Source organism: Protopterus annectens, chromosome 5.part0 (genome assembly GCF_019279795.1).
Source record: "Protopterus annectens isolate FY-2018-M chromosome 5.part0, PAN1.0, whole genome shotgun sequence".
NCBI lineage: Eukaryota > Metazoa > Chordata > Ceratodontiformes > Protopteridae > Protopterus > Protopterus annectens.
In genome coordinates this window covers 17222253-17247277 of record NC_056735.1, presented here as the reverse complement: position 1 = coordinate 17247277, position 25025 = coordinate 17222253, and the positions used below count along the sequence as shown (strand labels likewise).

The 25025-nt window shown below is 40.3% G+C and overlaps 1 protein-coding gene across 3 annotated transcripts in view; it reads left to right on the top strand.

Moving 5' to 3' along the window:
- The window catches only part of SLC9A7 (solute carrier family 9 member A7), a 3436621-nt gene that overhangs the window by 1023952 nt on the left and 2387644 nt on the right, over nt 1-25025 (top strand). For all 3 annotated transcript variants that reach the window (XM_044072073.1, XM_044072072.1, XM_044072071.1), the window contains exon 7: nt 18960-19101. In XM_044072073.1, coding sequence (XP_043928008.1) covers nt 18960-19101 — 142 coding nt within the window. The remainder of the gene's footprint in view (nt 1-18959; nt 19102-25025) is intronic.

Here is a 25025-nt window from a genome sequence, read left to right as displayed (position 1 = left end):
TTTTTCCAATACTGCATATATTTTTGACCTTTCATGAATGTTTTCTTCGCAAGCCCTTCAGAAAGTAGTGTTCACCTGAATGAAGTGACATCTAGACATTCATCATCTTTCCTGAGATAATGACTGTGGGTTACATGTTTTTTTTTTGGTCCCCCTTGGGACATCATTTTACCATCCTAGCCCTGCGCCAGTGTCCCATGTCTATGTTGCATCTACCAGCTTGTCTTCTATTCCCCCCCAATATCACTGGTGCAGGTTGTGAATCCTAACGGCGTCCTGGGGACTTGGCAGTCTCTGCTTCTGCCCTGAGGGGCTTTTGTAACTGCTGTACTGACTTTCCTGCTGTGCCTGACATCCTTGCCATTTAAGTTTGAGGGTAGCTCCCCTCTTTGAACCATGCTTCCCCTTAGAAAGTGTCAGTGAAGAATGCCGTCCAACCCAGGATGGACACACTTTTCCCAGCCTGCTGCTTTGTTAGTTAACCAAGCCACTAATTGAACCCAGGTCAGTAGGGCCATAGTTAAAGCTTTATCCCTCTACATCACCAGAGCAGCTGACTGTTCTTTACATATTGAGAAATATACATGTTGCATGCAGTTCGGATCACATACTGTATTTCCCTCCATCTGTAAGGGTCTTATTTTACATGGCTAATTTTCTGGTGAGTGATTTATTTGTAGAAAGATTTCTTCTTAAACTGTTCAAGTTGCTCCTCATAGGTAGATTTTGTTCTGGTAATTTCTGGCCTTAATTTCCTAAAGGCCTGATTTTGTGTGTGTGTGTGTGTGTGTGTGTGTGTGTGTGTGTGTGTGTGTGTGTGTGTGTGTGTGTGTGTGTCTTTACTGGCCGAATTCTAATGTTTTCTGAAGATTATAGATTTGTACATTTTTTTAAATGGAGTGCTTTTAATCTATAGTCTCATCATGGTGGGTTGTATTTTTAGATTTAATATATTTTTTCTGAATGCTACTTTGTAATGCTGTAGTACTCGTATTCCCTAAAGTATTCCACCCTGGTATTCCCTCAGTAGTTAATTTCTCACCAATCAATAACAATAATAACGTCCTACATTGTTTGCATATCTATTGTAGGACAGTTATACATAGTGAGCTTTGATTTGCACACACCAGGTGATGACATTGGTTTGTTGGAAAGTCTATTGCTCACAAAAACAAGACCCCCTCATATCAACTCCAGTGATAGATGCAGATGTATAGCAGTGTACAAAAGCTGGACTGTCTTGAAAAGACCGGTTTCTAGATGCATTTGGTCATGGCACAGTACATATGTTATCATATGAAAGTTGTGAATATCATTTTTTTTTTATTTGCAAAATCTGGTAATGTAAACTGTTTGCAAAGACCTTTGCTGCGGCAGTCAGTGTGAAAACTGATGTCTGCAGATGGTACTGGTACAGAGAAATTCCCCTTTCCCCAAGATGCAACCTAAGAAAGAGGTGCAGGGTTGGGGGTTGTTGGGGCTTTGCCTAGCCAACAAGAATGCAAAATTAAAAATTAATTTTTTGTTCTAGTAGATTTGGCTTTCCTAACATCTGCAACTGTGATGTTAACCACAAAACATGATAACGCAACTTTATAGTACCTGACTGGTAAGAGAATCACTCACCTAGGATAGCTTGGACCAGGGAGAGCATTTACTTTGGTGTATTTGAGACAGCAAGTATTGCCCTGTCTGTCTGAGCCACTGCATATTTTGAGGATTAGTTACACAGGACAACTCCACAGTGTTACTCCAAGTTCAGATAAGTGTTAGTAAGACCTCCCATTCAAGTCATAGCTAGTTTTAGATCCCTCTCTATGATTCATGATGCACATGAGGCCTACTTGACCAAACTAGAGTCCATCCAAATAATGCCAAACACTCTGCTCATAAGGGATTTCAATTATCCCACCATCACCTGGGAAAGTACTCTAGCCCTAACTCACTAGCTCAAAAGTTCCTTGAATTTAACTCAAATGCCCTGGAACAAATTGTTCAAACCCCAAGAAGAAGAACAAACATACTAGATCTGGTCCTCACTAACATGACAAACAGATGCACCACTGCAGCTGTCGGACCCTTGTTAGTTAAATCTGACCACAAATGAGTCACCTTCGAACTGGCAGTAATACCAGAACTCACCAAGGGTGAAGTCAGACTAAAACACTTCACCAAGGCAAAAAATATCCTCCTGGGGAAGATATAAAAGCATTCCTAGCCCCAATCCCAGCTGGAAGTAGTAACTACACCAAAGTTTACACTAAAGCCCTGTGCAGTCACTTGTATAAGTGTATAGACTCAGCTGTTCCAGAGAGAATCAAAGCCAGAGGCCCAAGTAAAAACAAGCTATTCTGGTGGACATCCAGTATCAACAAACTTTACAACAAATGCAAAAAGTTGTTGTCTAAGAAGACTAAGATGAGGCCCCAACAATAGGAAAAGCACCCTCCACAAGCAAATAAGACATTTCAAATCCTCTAAAGGTAACTAAGGGAGTGAAATGTTCACCAAATCTGTCTGCCAGCAGGTTTGCTATCTCTGCAGGATCAGTGTGTGTGTGATACCATTAATTACTTGTTTGGCAAATGCCTGGGTCCTACCTACCTTTCAGGCTGTGTATGTAGCTGCAAGGGCCTTCTGGTTATCCTTATCTGATAAATTCCTAATCTTTGAACAGAGATTACAGCTGCCCCAGGGAAAGGCCCCATACCTATGATTCAAGTCATAAGACTTAATGGGTTTATTCAGCAATTCTCTCAAATTATTAAACCTGTCATAAGAAAAGGTGACTTTCCTTGGGGAAAATCTTTCCTAAAGTCTCATCTAAACTTATCATAGGCCATAAATGCTTGACCACCTTAACTACACTCTCAGAAAAGGCACTATACTTCATAACGTAACTGTGACTTGAATCATAGGTATGGGGCCTTTCCCTGTGGCAGCTGTAATCTCTGTTCTAAGATTAGGAATTTATCAGATACAGTTATTAATGGTAGGAGATATCAAACTAGGGGTAAATTACATTGCAAAACTTGTGGTGCTGTTTATATATTGGATTGTGGGTGTACCAATACCAAGTGTTACATCGGGCAGACAACACAAAGTTAGGATTCGAATCTTGGAGCATCTGTTGGATATTAGGAACAGGAAAAGAGAAAGTCCAGTGGCACAACATTTTATGATAGAACATGAGGGTGACGTTGGTTCTTTATTTTTCAGTGTTTTGGCTGACATTGAAGGATTTGGGACTAATTTTCAGACTAGGTTAAATTTTTTAGAAACATTCATTTTTAATTTTGGAACTCTATATCCGGCGGGTCTGAATCAAGAGCTGTCTATGCAAATTTAATGTTTTTCTAGTTTCATATTTCTCTTATTTATGTACTTTGAGTGTTTTCTAATGAAAGGAATTAAGAGGAATGTTAAATAGGTATATACCAATATATAAAATAATATATATTTTAAATAAGGGCGAGTTGTAGAGGAGGTTATATATGTTATATGTCTAAAGAATTCTATTAATTTTTTATAATGAAATTTTCAGTGGTCATTTCTGTGATAGTTCATATATTATGTAATATGTTAGTTTTGTGTTTTCACCATGTTCTGATTGTATTCAAGGTTTAATTGTTTAATTAATGGGATGGGCTAATGAATTGTTAAAGCACTATATAAACTGCAATTTTTTGGATGTATAATGTCCCATGAAGGCGAACAGCCGAGGTACCAGGAGAAGTAAATTGCTCTGGTTATATCCACTACTGTGTGTTGTGTTTTATGTAGGATTGCAAGTCGCTTGAGTTTCGTTGTGTTTTGAATTATTACTAAATAGAATCCTGAGTATTGACTAGAGAATCACTGGTATTACATTGGGATGAAACTGCTAGGATTGAAATGACCTCCGGGTCAACAGCCTCATAACCTCTTATGATCCTGTGATATTCTGTTACATACCATTAGCTTTAAATGTAGCTTTGAAATAACTAGATTTACTAGATTTTTGCAGCTGAAGTAATTATAGTGGAATAAGGGTCTAATTTAATTGCTCACATCTTTAAAGCACTATACATTGTACTGAAAGTCATTGAAACTATCACTTGATCCTATTCATTCAGTCTGTCCGATCCAACATATGCGAGTCCACCAGCCATTTGTCGGAGCAGTCTCGTCAGCATTAGTACTGCAGCCTCGAGCTTCCTTTAAGAAGTTTCCTTCCAATAATGCAACAGTTCCCTTAGTTACCTCAGATCTTGTTTGTTGACAGCAAATGGATGGGATGTTGACTCACAGCTAAGTGCACCTCCTCTAAAAATGTGTTGGCTAATTTTCTTCTACAAAGTCATGAGTATGAGAGAAAGAATGTGGTAATTCTAGTCTTTTTGGTGTGTTTAACATTAGGAATTTGAAACTTTTCAACAAGTTGTCTTCTAGTTAGCCCCTTCATCACAGCTGGTTTTCCTATCTTTCTGCTTTTTCATCTGTGTTTGGTGATAGCAAGTAGTGTAATTATCGTTGTTTTCTTAGTACATTTACACACATTCTTGTGTTTGAATCATTCTTAGAAATACTCAGTATAGTTAAATTCTTTGTGTGTGTTTGTGTGTTAGATTAGCATTAGGAGTTAAGTAATACTTGTAGACTTTTTTTTGTTTTATCCCCTGGCATATTCTTTAACCAAGTTGAAAAGTGTTCACTTTGTAGATGCAAAATACTACTGCAAGACATGCATAGCTGTTGCAGGGGTGAAACCAGGAATTTGCAAGGGGGGGGGGGGGGGCACAGTCTGGTTAGTTGACTACCGGAGTGGGAGCGGGAAAGTGGGCTACTGGGTTTGGTGTTTGTGGAAAGATCACCTTAGCAAGCTCTGACATCGTGTGGAAAGACATCATTATATATTCAGCTGCACATGATTTTTCTCTAGAGGTTGTAGTAAAAACAGGTAATTCCCATGCAGCATAGTACAGGTTTTTTCAGTACTTTCCTGGAAGAGATGACTGGTTGCCCATGCCAAGTCACAGTTTCCTTCCATGGCATAGCTGGCGTATGCACTGCTATAAACTAAGAAAGAGCCCCACTGAAGGGGATGTTAGCCACAGCAAAATATTTAAGTATTTTGTTTTTATTAAATTGTGAAAACAGTGAAGTTCAGTTAAGTAAATAGCAAGTAAGACAGTAGATGTTAGGAAAAAATTCTCAAAAAACAAATACTTTAGTCATGTGCAATGTATAAAAACTATTTTAACCACTGTAGCGTTTTAGAAAGGGCTGTAACTCAAAATCTACTTTATTATTATGAAACATAAAATATAAACCACAAGCACAGAGGTTTGGATAAATTAGTAAAAGCTTCATTTATTTGATGCACCAAATGACTAAACTCCAAAGCTTTACTAAGCAGACCATAATATAATGTTTTTGGAGAGTTTACATTTTTTTTCAATGATTTTAAGCACAATTCATTTTCTTTTAATAAAAGTCCTACGTCACATTTTCTCTCCTTTCAACAAGTTCTAGAATGGGTGTGGGAGTGAAAGGAAATGCTCGTCTCCAAGAGTTAAAAAATGCCAGTGTTGGTTGTCTTCTTTCTCAAGTCTAAGTCCATTGTTTTCTTTGGCCAGTGTTTTCCAAGTTAATTGTCATCTGAATTTGTAAAATTTTCTCTTCCAACACACCGTCTTTAACAGTGAACTTCTGTCATGTCTAACTTACACTCCGCTTGGATTGCAGTAACCCCAGCTTTCAGTATTGGGGAAACATTTTGCCTGATTTGGGGAATGCAGTACTTTCTACAAGTGTGATTGACAATTGGAACAGTGTGTAGCAATGCCCAGCTTTGGGACCGGAATATAAACTGACATCTTCCAATACAGTGGCTAATGTCCTATTTTCTACAGTTGCGGGCAACTTAAATGCAACAGTGTTGCATTATCATTTTGCAGGATTTTACATAATTCTTCTGGTGGTTCAGCCGTATTAGCAATGCTTTCTAGTGTCTGTTTAACTTCACTCTTCAGGATGTTTGACTCTAGTTAGAGAACACATCACTGTCCATGTTAGTGATGTTGGTGTCCTTGTAAACTTAATATGTTTTCTATGGAGCAAATGACTACTGTGGTGGTACTACTCTGACTGAATTCTGTGATCTTTTCTCTCTTGTTTCTGTCAGGTTTTCTCCCATTTTTGTCTTTTGTCATGTCAGTTTTTACCTGTAAGTTTCAGTTAATACAATTCATCATCTTGAACAGATCTCTTGTTGATCCCATTTTATTGTCGTCTTCCAGTTCTTTGTATTGCTCATTTATGCATCCCTCCTTAACTATACTTGCTGTTATCTATGAAACTCTGCTTTACAATTTTATATAATGTACCGTATCCTCATTATTACTCTTCTTTCCTCAGCCACTTCTAAAGCCTTCGTAGACAGTAATTTTGCCTTCTTAATCTTCTATTTAGAATTATTCTTGCCACTTCCTGGTTAATATCTCAAAACTTCTGTCCATGTACTCTATCCACCATGCCTAATCTCTTACCTTTATTCCCTCAATGGCCAAGTAATTTTTTTTTTCTGTAAGTTTAAACTTTACAGTAAGAATCTGATGGTTTGAGACACAGTTACCTCCGGATCTTGATTTTGCTGCTTGTATATACCTGTTTTATCTCGGATTGACAAGAATATTATCACTCTTATTGTGGTAATGTCTGTCTGATAATTTCTTTAAGTAAAGCCATCTCTTAGGCTGTTACAAGATGGTGTTTACTGTGATTTCTGAATTACCTTTGCAGAACATTAACAGTCTTATGTCCACTTCATTGTATAATTCAGTGTCAAAGCTGTCCGATAGTCCAGCTGTATTTTTTTATAACAACTTCAGCATTTCAAGCACCTACAATGAATATAGTATCTTCTTTTTTTTTTTTTTAATCCCCAAAAGGTGCCTACATATGTTTGTCCTTTCTTTGCTGCTGTTGAAAACAACACATAGTCTGAACCATAGAGGCCATCCTCTTTGACTTAATATACCACAGAATTGAGTGAAAAGTAGACAGTGTGTAGTTTGCAATGGTGTATATCTTTCTAATTGTCTTTAATCGTGGTACATGTGATCTACTCACTAATGTCAATCATTGAACAATTAGTGTCACCGACTTCAGTTGGATGCCTCATGGTGACCATACTGCCATGACTGACTTCTCTGACTTTCTGTTGCTTGTGTAGATGACTTCTGTGATGGAAGTACTCTGAGTTCTATGCCACTACTACTCACACTGTCTGTGTTGCCTGCAGAGTATATGAATTCTGTGATGGTAGTACTCTGACTTTACTGATGGTACTTTCTCCCCGGGCCTCCGCTGAAAACAGGATCTGTGGAACCTAGTCGGACATTCCCGGTCAACAAATGTTAAAATAAAAATAAAAAATACTTCTCTGACTCTTTACACTTGCTTGTGGAGTAGATGAGTTCTTTGATGGTAGTACTCTGACTTTCTTCTTCAATGGAAATGCACTTATTTACAGTGTTCTCTGTATTTTCTGCTTCTAGCCACAAATCCTTGGGGTAACGACAAGAATGTCTCCAAAATTTCATTAATTCTATTAATGTGATTTTCTTCCTTCCTTCCGAAGTCTGAGTCCAAAGATAGTCATTCACTGGTTTTGTAACGTTGGTATTTTTCCAAAATCCATGTCTCTTCAAGTAGCCAAGATAGTGTAATTCAATGTTTTTTCTCCCTCAACACACATTTCCCTGGATGTTGAACTCTACTCTGAGCACAAGAAATCTCCCTTTTGTTAAGTGCTGCAGCCATGGCAGCTGTTCACCATTACCTTCCACAGAATTACTATCCATCTCCCTTGTCTGACATAACCTCTCACGAAGGTATCCCCAGCTGGTGTGATTGCTGCAAACAGCATAAATTAGCACATTGCTTCCCATGATAAGCAGTCAATATGTTATACCATCAACAGATATGTAGAAAACTATACACAAATGGAGAGTAAATCAGTCTGTGTACCAGATCTTTTTTGTGAATGTAACATTAAGCCATTTCATAATATCCTCTATTTTCCCATGCTGTACTGTAGTATATGTCACAAACTTTAATAGATAGTTCCAATGTTAATTAAGTGGATTAATGAGAAGCATTCTTCCTGGGTGCCTTTCTGCAAATAATCAATTACTGAAGAATAGACTGTTGAGAGATGTCTATATGCATGAACAGCAACACTAAACTGTTAAGGTTAAGGCAGTCTTGTCCTGTGGTACTCCGGAGTTCAGACTTTAGCATTTTTAAGGCTAAATTAGCACTCTCTTCTCCAGTAAGTGTGACTGGAGTGAGCAGCTGGATTTTATATGAAGGAAATGTTTGGGAACATGTTGACATTTGTTTGTAAATGTCTGCTTCAAGTCATTTGTCAGTGCAGAAATTGCTGATAGATACCCATGTCCTTTTCCACAGTCTGTGCTCTTGGTGGAATGTAGTCAGTGAAGGCAAGTTAAAAAAAGTTTTAAGTGAATTCTCTTTATAATGTTAAGTTGTTCAAGTTTGATGGAATTAGTGTGAATCCTTGTGTAGCTGCTGATGCCATTGTAGTGAATCAGCTGGGCAGTTCATGAATAAAGTGATCAAGAAAGGGAATAAAAATTGCTGTTCTCCAGTACCCTTCCGAAGTCTCTCCATCAATATTGTTCCTCATTGTTTGTTGGTTACAGAGATGTGGAAGGGTTAAATCAGCCTTATTCCAGAAACTCCCCATTTCTAACATTTCTCTGAAGATATTCCTAAACTCATGCTCAATGTTTGTAAGACTAGCCTGCAGCTCATCAAGCACACAGCTAACTAGCTCGTATGCATACAGTATATCTTGTGACGATTCTTGCAGAAGCTTGCTGAGGAGCTTAGTAAAGCCAAACAAGAACCTTGCTGACTGGAAAGAAGCAGTACAGCATGACATAGTAATTGAACTGTACAGTCCACTGGCATCTGCCAAGTTTTCCCATCCCAGTATGGCCCTCTGTTATTGTCTAAAAACAGTGAAGGAGTGATTCATACACATGATAAAAGTCATCAAAGGCTGTATGTCTCTCTACCCATCTGATCTCGCAAAGTAACTTAAGCTTTTGTTTTTCTGTTAGGTTTTGGCCATTTGCAATTTGCTGTAGATTCATGTACTGCACTGATTCCTCTAAACACCTTTACCTTTTTGGGGAGTACTTGAAAAACAAACCAACTTCCTTCGCAACATTTAACATTATTAGTACTTAAGGAACTTGGCAAGCCTTTGAAAGCACAAGGTTCAGCTGGTGACCACAGAATAGAAAAAAATAGCATGTAGTACTTTTTCTTGAAACAGAGCTGCACAGCCTTTCTCTTGTCCAGCTATGTTTCCAACGCCATCGTACCCTTGAGCTGTGCAGTGATCAAGATTCAGCGTTAACTTTAAGCATGTAACCAACTTACAGCACTTCTGTCCAGTCACAGGTTCACAGGCAATAAACTCTATGAATCTGTCCATAGGATGGCCATTCTTAACGTATTATAGTACAACTCCAAGTTGTTCCCAGTTGCTTATATCTGCAATTTTGTCTGTTTAGATGGAATAAAAGGATCCAAGATGTTTTTGTTTAATATCCTTTGTTATCTGCTGTTGAATGTATTCTTTAATGTAGTCTAGCAGTTCATTCTGTGCTGTTTTTGAAATATTTTTTGCATTCTTTTGGCATGTCTGCAAGTGGGTTTATAACGCTCTCTTTCACCAGCATCAGTTTGGAAATCAACTAGAGATTTGAAGTTTCTTTTGTTGGTAGTACAGGCTGATGTTCTGTTATCTCTATGTCCACGAAGTGCTATCTCTTGCCTTACATACTACTCCAGACACTTTATAAAAGATGTTAATACACCTTTGTTTTTGGTTAGCTGCAGCTGTGTAGGATTTGAAATTGCAAAGTCCACTTTTTGACTGTGTTACTTGTGAATCTGAAAGCATGTAATTTTGTTTCAGATTTCTTGTGGTACTCGAGTGTCGCTGAATATCAGCTTTAGCATCCTTCTAATTACAGTATGGCTGTTCAGTGAATAACTTTGCATGTTCTGTCTGTGCTGGTGTTGGAAACACCACACAGGCTAAGTAATAAAGCCCATCTTGTTTGATGGAATATGACAAAATTAAACTGGCTAGCCATGAAAACTTCCCGATTTTCTTCTTTTGTCTGTACAGGCTTTGAGTGGAAAATGGAAACTGTTGTGTGGTTTGTGATGATTTATGACAATGACTTTCTCCTTGCCTGTAATACTAGCACATTATATCTGTCAGTGAACATTTAGTTCTAATGTCATTAAATCACACAATAAAGCTGGGGATGCACTGTTGTCTAACTGCATCAAAAAACTATGGAACAAAACTCCCTTTGCTCTGAGACTAAACTGAAAACTCAACAATTTAAATCTCAACTTCATCTCCACTTAGTCACCCTGACTTGTAATCTAGTTAGTCACAATCCAGACTAAAAATGATCCTACCTTCCCCGACCAACTCCTTACTTACTCATTAAATCTAAACCTTACATATCCATCATAAACTATACGTCTATAATATCCAACTACTGGCTCTTTCACTCCACTAAATACCTTTATCCTTCGCTATCACCTCACTGCTAATATTTGTAAATAGTTATTCTACCTACTTTTTATTCTCTTTCCTTCACATTTGTAATTGTCAAACATTTATTATATAATTCATATTCTGTATAAATTGCTTTCTATGTTAAAAATCGTTTTTCTGGGTTCCTATCATGTCATCGAACTTTTACAATTTCAAACCACATATGGTTGTGTCCATACGTTTGAATTTGTAAATGTTGAAGCGTGTGAATGGAAATCTCCATAGGTGGAGGTTTCCATTCTGTTCAATGTGGTGCGATCTCAGAGTTGGTATATTTAAATAGCGGGGATGTGGGGGTGCAGGAGGGCTTGCCCCCTGCTTAGAATAGTTTAATTTGTTGTCCTTTGTGTTTTTTTGTTTTTTTTTTAGGTAGACGAAGTTACGTAACTTCGAACATAATGTTTCAACCATTAGGTGTTTGAAGTTACATAACTTTGATTATGTGATATAGACCCCATTTTTGTGGAGCTGTTTTCCCCAAGACTGTGCTGAAGAGGGAGAACCTACCAGTCAGACTATCACATTTAACAGAATGATTGAAGACAGATGGACAAATTAAAATAAATGGTGGTGTTTCCTTCAGAGGAAACGCACACTAGTATTATAAAGGTACAGATCAAGTATAATCTTATAACAAACATTAAAACTGTCACCTGGGGGTAGGTGAACTCAACTACCCCACCTGAGAACAACAAACCACTCCCCTGAACACACATCAACGCTTCCATGCAACCTTGTCCAAATTGTACAATAACATATCCATTTAAGCAAGATTTGATAATGTTCACTACATTAGATCCTTTCATCAGTAAATTACAAAACAGTGCAACACTAAATGCCTCTACTAAGTACCGATGACTCAGCAGGGGGGGGGGGGGGGGGCACTAGTATTCTTTACAAAACAGCACTATATTCCACTCCTGTAACAAAATTGAAAAACCAAATTTAAAAACATAAGCAAAGCACATAACTGTATGGGAAAGCATGTGGCTGTCATTGCTCATACCCATTACCACTAGAATAACAGGTGCACAAAAATTACTACATTTTAGTTTTGCTAAACAGTGTTAAGATGGGCATCCTTCTCCTTAGAAAGACAGCAATAGTACTGCATAACCTGAAAGGATAGCATATGGGAGGGGTGAAGGAATATTGCTCATACCTTGACAGCTAAGGTACTACTAACTATCATGTCCAACAAATGCAGAAGGGGGATATGTTACTACGACTTATTTCCTTCATGCATGTGACAGTGGAACATATTTTGTAAAGAATTAAACAAGACATAAAGCAAATGCTACAATAATTTATTGTCCTTTCACTAGCTTGCCAAATGAGGTACTCTCTCAACTGTACCACTTTGACGCCTTCAAGCCAGTACTTCAGAAAAAAAAAATGTCTTATGGTCGAATCTGTTGCTCACAAGTGAATAGCAATTCTGATGTATGTTATTCAGGAACAACAGTTGCTTCAGACTGTAAAAAAAACTACCAGGAGACCGAACATACTAGACATTGTGTTCCCAAAGAAATTACTGTAACTCCAAGTCAAGTTTTACCACCATTGATTTGCAGTGATCATGGGATTATAAAGGTTAATTTGTTGCTAGATAATTCTGCCAAATTGAAATCTTAGCCAATGCGCAGAATGTTAATTACAGATTATATGGAAGCAAAACAGTCACTATGTAAAACTAACTGGAGTGAGGTGTTCAGTGGGAAAATTGCAGATGGAATGTGGAAAGTTTTGAAAGAGAAATTGAGTGCAAAAAATCAAAAAAAAATTTAACATCAGGGTCTAGGCATACAGCACCAGGCGGATATATTTCCATAAGAACAAAATATCTGATTAAGCTGAAAGACAAAAAATATAAGAAATGGAAAAGAGGTCGAACTGCAACTTTGAAAACTGAAATAAGCTGGACAAACAGATTAAGCACAGTGTGAGACAAGATCAAGAAAAATTTGAAGAAAATTTATTTAAAGATATTGAACATAATAGGAAACCTTTTTATCGATACATAAGATATGGAATGAGTAGAGACATGCAAATTGATAAACTGTGTGCAGATTCTAAAATTTGTTCTCAGACACAACAAATTATAGATATATTTACAAATTCTTATGCAAAACAGTTTGACTGCACAAAAGGGCTGATAAGTTGTCCTACTGACATCCAGGTAAGCCCAGATACTGGAATCAAATTACATTATATTGAAAAAGAACTGCACAAACTGGATCCAAACAAAGCACTGGGAGGAGACAGAATTGCTAACAATGACCTGAGAACACTTCAGCAAGAACTTAAAAGTACCATTATATCTATTATTCACTAGGTCATATAAAAATGGGGAGATTCCTTAAGATTGGAGACATGTGCTTATTAAACCTGTTTTTAAGGGAAATGTGAGTAGGACAAACGCAGAGTCATGTAGACCCTTAAGTCTACTTTCATGTTGTGGAAAAATAATGGAGAAGGGAATATTGGATAAGTTATTGTCAGAACTGGATAGGTTGGGACTTGAAACCATATATCAGCATGCATATGTTGAAAACATATCTATTACCACCTGTAACATTATGTAACATTATGTTCTATAAAAATATAGTAACAGCTATGAATGAAAAATTGTGCTGTGATGTAATTCAAAATTTGTGCTGTGATGTAATTTATATAGATTTAACTTCAGCATTCGACAGTGTCATATACATAACACTTAATAAATTAGTACAACTAGGTGGTATTGTACTCTTGATAAGATGGATAACTGAATGGCTTACAAATAGGACATATCAAGTATCGCACACCAACTGGACAGGTGAAATCCTTGGTTACAGTCAAGGTGTCCCACAGGGCTCTGTACTAGGCCTTTACTTGTTTAGATTGTATCTTTCAGACCTTACTTTTTTATCTGAGGTGTTCTACAGTCTATATGCAGACGACCTGAAATTGGGTAAACTGATTACATGTGTTACAGATAAGGCATTTCTGCAAAATAACTTGACTAAATTGACCATTTGGGCACAGGAGAATAATATGCTGATAAATGCATCAAAAAACTAAGCATATGAGATTTGGTAGGCATAAATTGAAAGGTGAATATTTAATACAGCACATGGTGATTGAAACTGTAGACTCATTTAAGGACATGTGTATATGGGTAGATTCAGCTATGAGTTTTTCTAATCGTATCAATCAATTGGTTAGTGATAGTTATAGAACTAAATTGTACAAAAATATTTATAAAGTCTAGGAAATCAAAAATAATGAAGTCATTGTTAGTTGCATTAGACCCAAACTTGAGAGGTTTTTATAAGGGCTAATAAGAGTGCAGAGTATGGTAGTATTAGAAGGGTGAAAGAAGATTTTGTGGGTGATGCTAAGTTGCTGTAGTAGTAGTTGATTATGTAATTCCAGCCAACCAAGTTGTTTAAGATTTATACAATGGTGGGTACGAAAAGGGGCTCCTGTGGCAAATCTGGCAATGTTGTTGTATGATGTTGCTAGTTTATTGAGATTAGATTTAGATAAGTTTGTAAAAATAGGTGAGGCATAGAGAAGGGTAGATAGCAGGTGTGTTTGAGCGATGGTAGCTCTCTCTGGGGCAGTGAGGAAGGGTTTAAGCCTATAAAGAGATCCAAGTTTTCTATTCACTGACTTGATGGTTAAGTTAATATGAGACTCGAAGTTCAGATTATGATCTAATGTGACACCTAGTAGTTTGGTAGTAGGCTCAAAGGATATTATTGTGCCATTATTAGATGTTATATTGAAGTCAAAAGTAGAGGATTTCTGTGTAGTTGTAAATAGTAATAATGTAGTTTTTTTGGGATTAAGTAGGAGACAATGTTGATAGAACCAATTTTCAGCAGTTGTAACAACTTTTTGGGTAGTAGTCAGAAGCTCAGCTGGGGAAGATTCTGAGCATATCAATGTCGAGTCATCTGTATATTGAATGCAGGTGGTTTGTGGAAGGGACTTATTGAGATCATTAATAAAGATAGAAAAGAGGAGTGGTCCAAGAATGGAACCCTGTGGGACTCCGATTTTGATGGGAAGCAGAGATGATATGTGATTGTCCCAAAGAACTGCTTGCTGCCTATTTTCTAAGTAGGAATTAAACCACTGGATTGCCTGGGCATCTATTGCCAGAGATTCAAATATGTTTAGTAAGAGTTTATGGTTAACCATATCAAAGAACTTGGAGAGGTCTAAAAAGAGAGCTGAGGACAGCAAGTTTTATTACAATTTTTATTAATGTGGTCTGTAAAAGATAAGAGTGCAGTAGTTGTACTGTGATAAAGTCTAAAACCATGTTGGCAGTCTGCTAGAAGATTATTTTGGAGACGATGGTCAAACAATTGCCGATGGACACATCTTTCTATGATTTTAGCTAAAGGAGAAAGTAGAGCTATGGGAAGTTGGAGAGCTCGTTAGTGTTACCCCCCTTATGAAGAGGAATGATATGAGAGACTTTCAAGAGGGATGGGATAAGGCCTTCAGTTATGGATCGATTTATTAAAATGGAGACAGGATAGACAAGTACTCCCGCTGCAATTTGCAGATACTCTGATGGGAGGAGGTCAGCTGAGGGAGAACATGGTTTAAGTTTCCTCAGTAGGGTGTGGATGAGATCTGTAGAGACTGGTTGTAATTTGAAAGGGGGGGGCTTGTTCAGGGAGTAAGGTTCCTGGGTGGATCTAGGTGGCAAGGTCTTGACTAGGGATGTAACAGTCTCAGAGAAAAATTTGTTGAAAGTGTCAGCAATTTGGTTGCATGTACTTTGAGTGAGGTTAGAAGGAGTGGGAGTTTTAGAGTTACCTGGATGTAGTAATTTGTTGATACCTGACCAGAATTTCTTAGGGTTTTGGTATTGAGTGTGTTGGAATTTCAAGTAATATTTTTTCTTGTCTGAGTATTAATTTCTTGGTTTCATTTCTAAGTTGTTTAAAGGTTTGGTGGTCAATCATGTTTTTAAAGCTACGCCATTTGGCCCAAGTTCCATTTCTCTGTTGCATTTTGTTTGGTCTCTTTGGTTAGCCAAGGGAGCAGGCTTTGCTCTGGTTTTAATTGATTGAGTGGGGGCATGTTGGTTGAGAATTTGAAAGAATTTGTTGTTGAAGTAGGAGGCTGCCTCATCAAGAGGCAAGTATTTTAGGGGAGACCAATTGCAAGCTTTGAGCTCTATTTGGAAGTTTGTTTGGTTGAAATATTTCTTGTTCCTGGTTGTTCTGGAAATTGTATGCTTGGGGATAGGTTTTTTTTCTGGTAATATAAGTGAGTAGGTGGTCGCTGATATCATCAGGTAGAATGCCTGTGGTACAAGCCAGGGGGTTACTATTGACTAGAATCCAGTCAAGGGTGCTCTGTTTAGACCTACATTTATTTATTCTAGTAGGGATGGTAATGGTTTGATTGAAGCCATAAAGGTTTATGTGGGAAGTAGGTTTTTGGGAATTGCAACAATTCCAATCAATGTTAAAGTCTTCTAGGAGAATAGTTTCCTGAGGGAAGGAGGTGGAGAGCCAGCTTAGTGTATTTTCAAGGGTATTAGTATTATTGCCTGGGGGGATGTAACAGCAAATTATGTAAATGGATTTATTTTTATTAAGCTGTAGTTTGGTGATTAGGATTTCACTATTACTTGGAGAGGGTGGTTTGGTATCTAGTTGAGTAACCAGTAATTCAGTTTTGTAGAGTATTGCTACACCACCACCCTTTTTGATTGGACGGTCAAGTCTAAGGATGTTATATCATTATCCTTAGTTTCTGATTTAAGCCAGGTTTCAGTTAGGCATAAGATATCAAAGGAATGGAGATCAAGTAGGGCATGCAGTTGGGTAATTTTATTATTTAGGCTGTGAATATTTAGGTGGGCTATATGAAGAGAGTTGGGTGTGGTCGTAGGATTTAAAGAAGTAGTTTGTTTACATGGCAGGATATTAGGGACGTAGTTTTTTGGGCCTGGGTTAGGGTGAATGTTGCCATCGAGGAGACTTAGCTGCTGGTGACTGTGTAAATATTTGGAAAGTTTGGAAGAGGTTGGAAAAAGTTTCTTGTTTTGGAAAAACTTTATGTGTAGTTCTATGGAAATGAGGTATGAGGTAGGAATATGAAGATGTTATATTGATGTGTGTTTGTGGGTGTAGACATAGTAAGGAGTAGTTTGTTTTACTGTTAAGCTGGGAATTCAGTTAATTTTTTGTTTTCATAGAGAGTGGGGGTGTAAGAAATAAGAATGTTTAGTAAGAAAGTGGAGAATAGGAGACTATATTTAAGAATGCTTGATTTATACATAGCAAGTGGAAGTGTTGTCCTGGAGGTAGGAGATAGTTGAGATAGGAAGGTAGGGGTTAATGGGTGGAGTAGTTTTACTAGAGGAAGGGATTGTAATATTAACGAATAGGCGGTATTGTTAATTGTGTAATTAGGTGAAGAGGGCTATAGGTGGATGTAGTAGTGGGTTGGGTTATTGTGCTATAAGGCTAGGACCCCTGGGGGTGGTTTAGAATTGGGGGTGGGGTAGGGGAGCGGAGTGAGCCCGCAGGGCGAACGGAGCGGGTTGAGCAAAGGAGAAGGACAGCCAGAAAAAAATAATCAGTCAGGTCATTCGGGATTACTCCTAGGGTCAGGTAAGCTATCCCAGAGAGAGGAGAAAATGATATACGAGGTAGAGTTAAGACACCTGGAGGGTATGTAATCAGTTCAGGAAAGGACTTCACTTTAGGGGGCTCCTACAAACTACCAGGAGTACATGGGACACGGTTGGGAAGGCAGAAATTATATTTAAACAACTATTTCAGGATGTATGATAAGAATACTAAGTCAGCTATAATGTTAGGGATAAAGGTTTCTATTCTTGATATTTCTTTTCTTATTTGTTTTCCTTTTTTGTGTTAAGTAGGTGTAGGATGCAGAGATGGGGAGAAATCCACTGGGAGGGAAAGGTAACACTGCAAGGCGTACTCAACAGAAAATTAGTTCAAACAGTTTTGTAGCGCTAGGGATTCCCATAGAGGGAAAGAGATTTGAAGTTTAATATTGCCACCTAGTGGCCATAATAAGAAAATACTTATTTTTTTATGCCAGGGTGCAGATATGTTTCCTTATCATAGCACATAGTAAGCTGGCAGGGTTCTAGCATCCTGTACACTGAGGCAGTTTGGCGTCCAAACCACTGACGTTGTACTGCTCTTCTCAAACTATTCAGTAATTAGGGCAAATGGAAGGTGTCCTTAAGCTCTGGTAGCTGGCCGATTGTCTTGTCCTTGGCAGGATGTAACCCATATAGCTTAGACTAGTGCAACAGTGATCAATCTGAGCATTTTCTGTTGTGGTATGTGTATTTATTTTACATTTGTTTACTGGTGAGGTCAGACTGGACAGAGCTGTCTGTTTTCAGCAGAAGCCCGGGGTAAAAGCTCCAGAACAATTGCTAACATACTATACATAAGACATTTACATGAGCAATGTGGTTTACACATTCACTTATAAAAATATAGCAGATAATAACATTTGATTGCATAAGATATTTACATAAGCATAATGATTTAGACATACAATTAAAAATATAGCAGGTAGAAACATGTGATGGTTGTTCATACAGTATGTTTAGTAGAGTTGATCTTGAAGATGTACTGAAGATAAGAGAAGAAAGGAAAACTAAAAAAGGAAGAGAATATAGACAAGTTCATATGAGGTGCATTGACATTTTTAAGGGAAAGCTTATCTGTCCTTTCCCCTTCAGTATTTGACATGCATTTGCAGTGCTGACTCCTTGAATCATGTGTAACCAGCACACATTAATTCCTTGCAAATAGGCAGGGCTTCATTCCCAAAGGCTACAGAACGCAAATTCTTAATTGTTACTTTGGTTCAGGTAAGTACAACTAGGTAAACCATCATCTGTTTTCAGGAATCACCAGGGAAATACAGTCTGTCAAGTGAATTGCTTTAAACATTTACTCTCTGTACAAATAACATAAAATAAAACCAGTAACAAAATAAAAGTTGTCAAAGTAAATTAGTAAAACATTCTGATATCTGATATTAGTAACTGTGGAGGATATATTTCAAACATGGTTATGGGATGTATAGTTGTCATTGACTCTACAGCACGGATATACTTTGTACAGCTGTTACATGGCTGACTACTGATATTCTTAAAAGCATATTTGCAGAACTAAACGTATAAAATGAATAATTTAGTAGCATTATTAGTTGGGTACTCTTCCTGTTTGGTCACATGGCATTGAGCTTCCTTTTCAGTTGATACTTAACATATGTTTGCTTGTTTCAGGTCTATCGTGGCATACCAGCCATCAGCTGAGAACAGTCAAACATTTGATGCAGCAGCGTTCTTTAAATCTGTTGGAATGTTTCTTGGAATATTTAGTGGGTCATTTGCTATGGGGGCTGCCACAGGTGTGGTCACAGCTTTGATATCCTTCTCATATGACTAACTCAGTACTTGGTTAAATCACATATGGATACATAAAAAAGTAAAGTAAGTTGAAACAGAAGTCCCACAAAATAATTCATTTGCTGTAAAAAGGAATGTTGATTGGTCTGTGAACATGAAAAGTTGGCTTTGGTTTTATATGCCTTGTCTAGTTAATTCATTTACACTTGTGGAAATTCATTTACTAGGTGTTTGAATCTAGTTACATTGTTTCTCACCAACATGTAAGAGACCAGATGTACTGCTTGCCTGCTACTTTCGATGAGCTTTGAAATCTTTCAGCTGGTGCTTTTTTGCACAGGTCTTTCATCTCTTCACTAAGTATGCTGGCATTTATTTCATTAGCAGTAACAACTCCTTCAGGCTTGACTTTCTGAGGGCACATATACTCTCCATTCTTCCTTGTTGGTATCATAGCGGTCAGTACCATTACCTTTTCTGTCGTAAATTACAGTTTGGCTATTTGTATTTTTTTGCTTTTTTTCAATGTTTGTTTCATTTTATTCAGGACTGCCAGTTTATGCATTCTTAACTTTTGTCCCAGTGCTTTTCCTGCCCTTATGCAGGTAAATCTAATGTAAGTGTAAAGATAGGCACAGCTTTTCCTTTCTATTGATAGTGTCTCAGTATCTTCTTGGCACATACCATGTGACAGATGGGCCATATGTGGTGGTATCTTAGGCTCATAGGTTGGTACTAGGCTATCTGCCCGAAGGCATTTATAAGCCTCGCCATAATATGTTAGCTTTCGCCGCCCCCTTAGATTAGTTCCTTGTGCCTCTGTCCAGCAGAGCCACCGAAGTGATCCCCGAGGTAAATTTTCTGTTTCCCATCCACTCGTCAAGGTTTCTTTTAAAGAGTGTTAGCAAGGAGCTCTGCCTAATGTAGATTGGGATCTTGTTCCAAAGCATGGGAATTCTGTGGGACAGGAATCTATCCCTCCAGCATGTCCTATTTATTATTGTGAGGTTTAGATTCCTAGAGCGTGTGGCTCGAGGGGATAAGGTTTTCTTTAGGTGGAGCATGTCCATCAATTCTGGGTTGGACATGGCCTTGTATGTCAGGCAGAGATCACCTCTGAGTAGGTGGTATGCAACAGAGTACAACTGGAGATGTGAGAGTGTTCAATCTCGCCGTTTGTTCTTACACCTGGGTTCGGAGCCGATCCTCTGCTCCGTGTCGGCCGCTTGACAAAGCTCTGCATCGAGAAGAAGCTCGAGACCAACCTAACTCCCACAATCCCCCTCTGCCTTTACCTCAGATCTAGTTTGCCGCTGCAAAGATCGCATCATTTTGTTGAGCTCGGACCACCTGAAAGCTAAGATTGATATTTTCTATAATTCTTTCATTAGTTTTTTGTATTCAAATATTTCAGATTGAGTGTTTGTATGTGTGAGTAGTGTATCGAGGGTTTCTCGGGTCCGTATATAAGTTTTATATACTTTATATACTTTTGAGTTCCCTCGGGGCCTACCCCACCCTTAACTGGATTTGACTACTGGATGTGACTTAGGTTTCAGGATTTGACTATTACTGGCTTTGACTTATTCTCTGGATTTGACATTAATTACAGGATTGTACACTATTTTCTGGATTTATTACCATGTCAGAAAAAATTAAGCCTGGCTTTAAACGTTGCCAATGTGGACAGAAGATGTCTGTCACAGACAATCATAGTTCCTGCGTCTACTGTCTTGGCCCTCTCCATCTGCAGGAAGACTGCTCTATCTGTCATTCATTCAGTGGAAGGGTCATGACAGATAGGCGCAGGAAACTTATGGATAGGGGTCTTCTAAAACCTACTTTTCAAGAGGCTCTGGATGCATCAGACCAGGCATCTAAATCCTCGAAGGAATCGAAGACGTCGGAGCCCAAGTCATCGGCTCCGAGCTCTTCATTCAAAGTTCGATCACCGGTTCCACAGACTTCGGGGCCGAGTGTTGAACTGTTGTCAGTTACCGAGCCTCGAGTCTTGGAACCGGTGACGGAGCTCCCTCCTCCTGCACTTTTGAGGTCGGCTCCGTCTTCGATTCCTTCGACGCGTTCTTCCAGGCCCCTCTCCGACACCGATGTGGACCGCGTGGTGCAGAAATTGATGGAGAATACGGCCTTGTCCAAGCTCATCTCGGTCTCCTCCCAGCTGGTGTCGAGACTCGAAGGCCTTCCCTTATCTCCACCTGTTCCTCCTCCGAGGCCTATTCAGTCTTCGGAGCCGGGAGAGGCTGACCTGCTGATTGTGGAGCCCGCTGTTCCAGAGCCGTCCCTTTCTCGGTCGGTACTGTTCACCTCGACTCCGTCGGATCCAGTACTGGAGTCTCGGAGCCGAAGATCCATCCGGGGTTCCGGGACTGAGAGTCGGACCGATGTTTCGGTTCCGACGCTCCCTCTCGGGGCCTCGGCTCGGATCGACTCGGCTCCGTCCTCGGGTTCGATGCCTTCGGTACCTGTCTCGGGGATTCCTCCGACTTCTTGAACCGGGGATACCTCGACTCGGGACCCGGGGGCTTTCGAACTCATGAGGAAGGTGTTGTCTGTTCAGACAACCACTTCAGCAGATACAGCTTCTCCTTCCCATAAAGGGCCGTTATCCTCCTCTGCACCCACGGCTACGTCCAAGTGTCGAGCACCAGTGTCTCAGCCACCCCTAGAGGGTGCCCCCTCTTCCTCGGAGGCTTCTTCGGATGCCCCCCCCGAGGAAGTTCCGAGGAAAAGATTGTGTAAGAGGAGACACTTAGATTCTCCACAAGAATCATTGACATCGGACACTGACTTAGATGAGTCAGAAGGGTCCCCAAAGTCACCCTCGGAGGATGTCTCCTTTTCTGACATTCTGGAGATCCTAAAACAGAGAGGTGATTGGCAATCCCTTCCCCCTTCTGAGGATGAGTCAGTCTTGCTGAAGGCATTCGGTGCTCGCCCTTCCTCCTCCTGGGTCACTCCGCCCTTCGATGAGTTAATGGAGCTGATTACTCGAAGGGCGTGGGAGACACCTGACACGGTGGAGCCAGTCCCTAGGAAGCCTAACAAATTTATTACTGCCCCCCAAGATAAGGCTTATCTGACAAAGGGAGTGCCAGTGGACGCTATGGTGGTGGCAGCAGCCACGAAAAAGGAGATGTCGGAATCTTCCTCATCTGTCCATCCGCCTAATAGAGATTCTAGGACTATGGACAGATATGGGAAGCGCATTTTTAGTTCAGCAGCTTTTTCTATGCGATCCCTGAACTATTTGACCCACTTTACACGACTACAGAGGGATCTAGTCTAAGAGTTGGGAGATACCCTCCAGGGTACTACAGATGCTGCTGTCTCGGAGAAGGTTACAGCACATCTCAACACCCTTACTTCTATTGTTAACTCATCCATGAGACTGATCTCATACGCAGCCGAAGGATCGAGTAGGGCAGCAGCTTCAGCGATTGCTCTTCGTAGGCAGTCCTGGATGCGCTTATGTTCATTTGCGGAAGCCTTCAAGTCTTCCTTTACTAACGCCCCATTTGATGGTGCCACTCTCTTTGGCCCTAAAGTAAAGGAGACCCTTACCCGGTGTGAGCAAGAGGGAAAGACTCTGTCTGCTGTCGGAGTCCATTTTTCCACCCCATCCAGACCGTACCCCAAGGGGCAACGAGGTGGAAAGATGTGGTTTCAAAAACCCCAGGGTTCTTTTCCGGGCACACAGGGTGATACCCCCTCCAGAGGCAGAGGAGGGGTTAGAGGTGGAAGACGTCACCCTGGCGGCAGAGGGGGTCCGCAAAACCAAGGTGACAGGGATACACTCCCCGGGAAACCTTTTCAGCACTCCTGAGAGGAGGCCCGACTGTCCTGCTCTGGAGGCAGTCGGGGGTCGCTTAGCTTTGTACCCACAGGCCTGGCAAAACCTAACATCAGACAATTGGGTACAAAGCGTTGTTACCAGAGGCTACAAAATTCCATTTTCTATTGCCCCCAATTCCACAGAAAAGACTTCCAGATGTGCCGCCCCATCTGCGAGGCCCTGCAGCTACAGAAATTTCAAAGCTGCTAGAAAAAAGAGTCATCCAACCAGTCCCAGCGGACCAAAGAGGATTCGGAACTTACTCAAGGTTCTTTTTAGTTCCAAAGAAAACAGGGGACTGGAGGCCAATTCTGGACCTGAGCAAACTCAATACCTTTATCAAGAAAGAAAAGTTCCGAATAGTCACGCTTCAATCGATCCTTCCATTCTTAAAGAAGGACCACTGGATGTGCTCAATAGATCTAAAGGACGCATACTACCACATCAAAATGGCCAGGGCATCCAGAGATCACTTGCGCTTCCGGCTGGGAGCCAGTCACTTTCAGTTTCGAGCCCTGCCCTTTGGTCTGACCTCAGCCCCCAGGGTCTTCACCAAATGTATGGCAGTGGTAGCGTCTCACTTGAGGCGCCTCGGATTCCAGGTGTTTCTGTATCTGGACGACTGGCTCCTTTCTGCCACCACCGAGCGTCGACTGATTCAGGCCAGGGATTACAGACTACAGCTTTGTGTTCATCTCGGAATTTCCGTAAATTTCGAAAAGTCCTTACTACAGCCATCACAGCATATCTCATTCATAGGAGCAGAATTGGATACGCAGTGCTTAATTCTAAGGCTTCCCCCAGAAAGGATAGCATCCCTGCAAAGTCATATATCTCTTCTTCTCTCTTCCAGAAAGTCCCCAGCGAAACTGGTTCTGAAGGTTTTGGGCCTCATGGCAGCTTCTCTCATTGCCATACCCTTGGGAAGACTGCATATGAGGGTTCTTCAATGGCTTCTGTTTGCACAGTGGTCGTTCCAAAAGCTACCCCTGACACACGAGATCTACATCACAAACATATGCAAGTCGCACCTGGCTTGGTGGCTTCGAACTTGCAATCTCTCCAACGGAAAACCCTTTGTGCTACCCACTCCAACAGCAACAGTGACCACGGATGCTTCCCTGATAGGGTGGGGGGGCATCTTTCAGGGACAGACAGTTCAAGACGAATGGACCAATTTGGAATACAATCTGCATATCAATGTTCTGGAGTTGAGGGCAGTGTTCCTAGCATTGCAACACTTTGCTCCCCTTCTTCCTCTAGGGACAATTGCAGTCCAGACGGACAACATGTCTGTAGTCTGGTACATAAACAAGCAAGGGGGAACCAAGTCTTATCAACTATGCAGAGAGGCCATGAGAATCTGGCAATGGGCGGAGTCCACGGGTCGCTTTCTGATAGCAACGCACATCCCGGGGTTATCCAACGTCATAGCGGACAGGTTGAGCAGAGCCATCCTGTTACCTCACGAGTGGTCCCTCAAACAGTCAATTGCGAAGGAGATTTTTCGCAAGTGGGGCCAGCCTTCCTGCGATCTGTTTGCGTCTCCAATGAACGCCAAATGCAGGAGCTATTTTGCCCTATTACCCCCTCCAGGGGAAGTCCCAAGGGACGCTCTGGTTCACGATTGGCCCGGGCTCTCCTGTACGCTTTTCCTCCTGTTCCCTGATTTCGAAATTTCTGCAGAAAGCCAGCAACCTGCAAAGGACAATTATCCTCATTGCCCCATTCTGGCCTCGTCAAATATGGTTTCCCTTTCTTCTAGAACACCAAACGCGGGAACCCTGGATCCTGGACCCAGAGCCGGATCTACTGACCCATTCGTCAGGGGCTCTCCACCCGTCGCTTCTCTCCCTCAAACTAGCAGCTTGGCTGCTCCGCTCAGCTTCTTAGCCAGGTCTGATCTTTTATCCCCTGCAGTTCAAAATATCCTGGTGGCTTCTCATAAAGCATCCACTACGAGGACTTACACCAGTAAATGGAAGCGTTTTGTACATTGGGCAACTACACAACAATTGGATCCCTTAGCAGCTCCTCTGAATAAGGTCTTGGAGTTTTTGACCGATTTGTTCCACCAAGGGGCTTCTCCT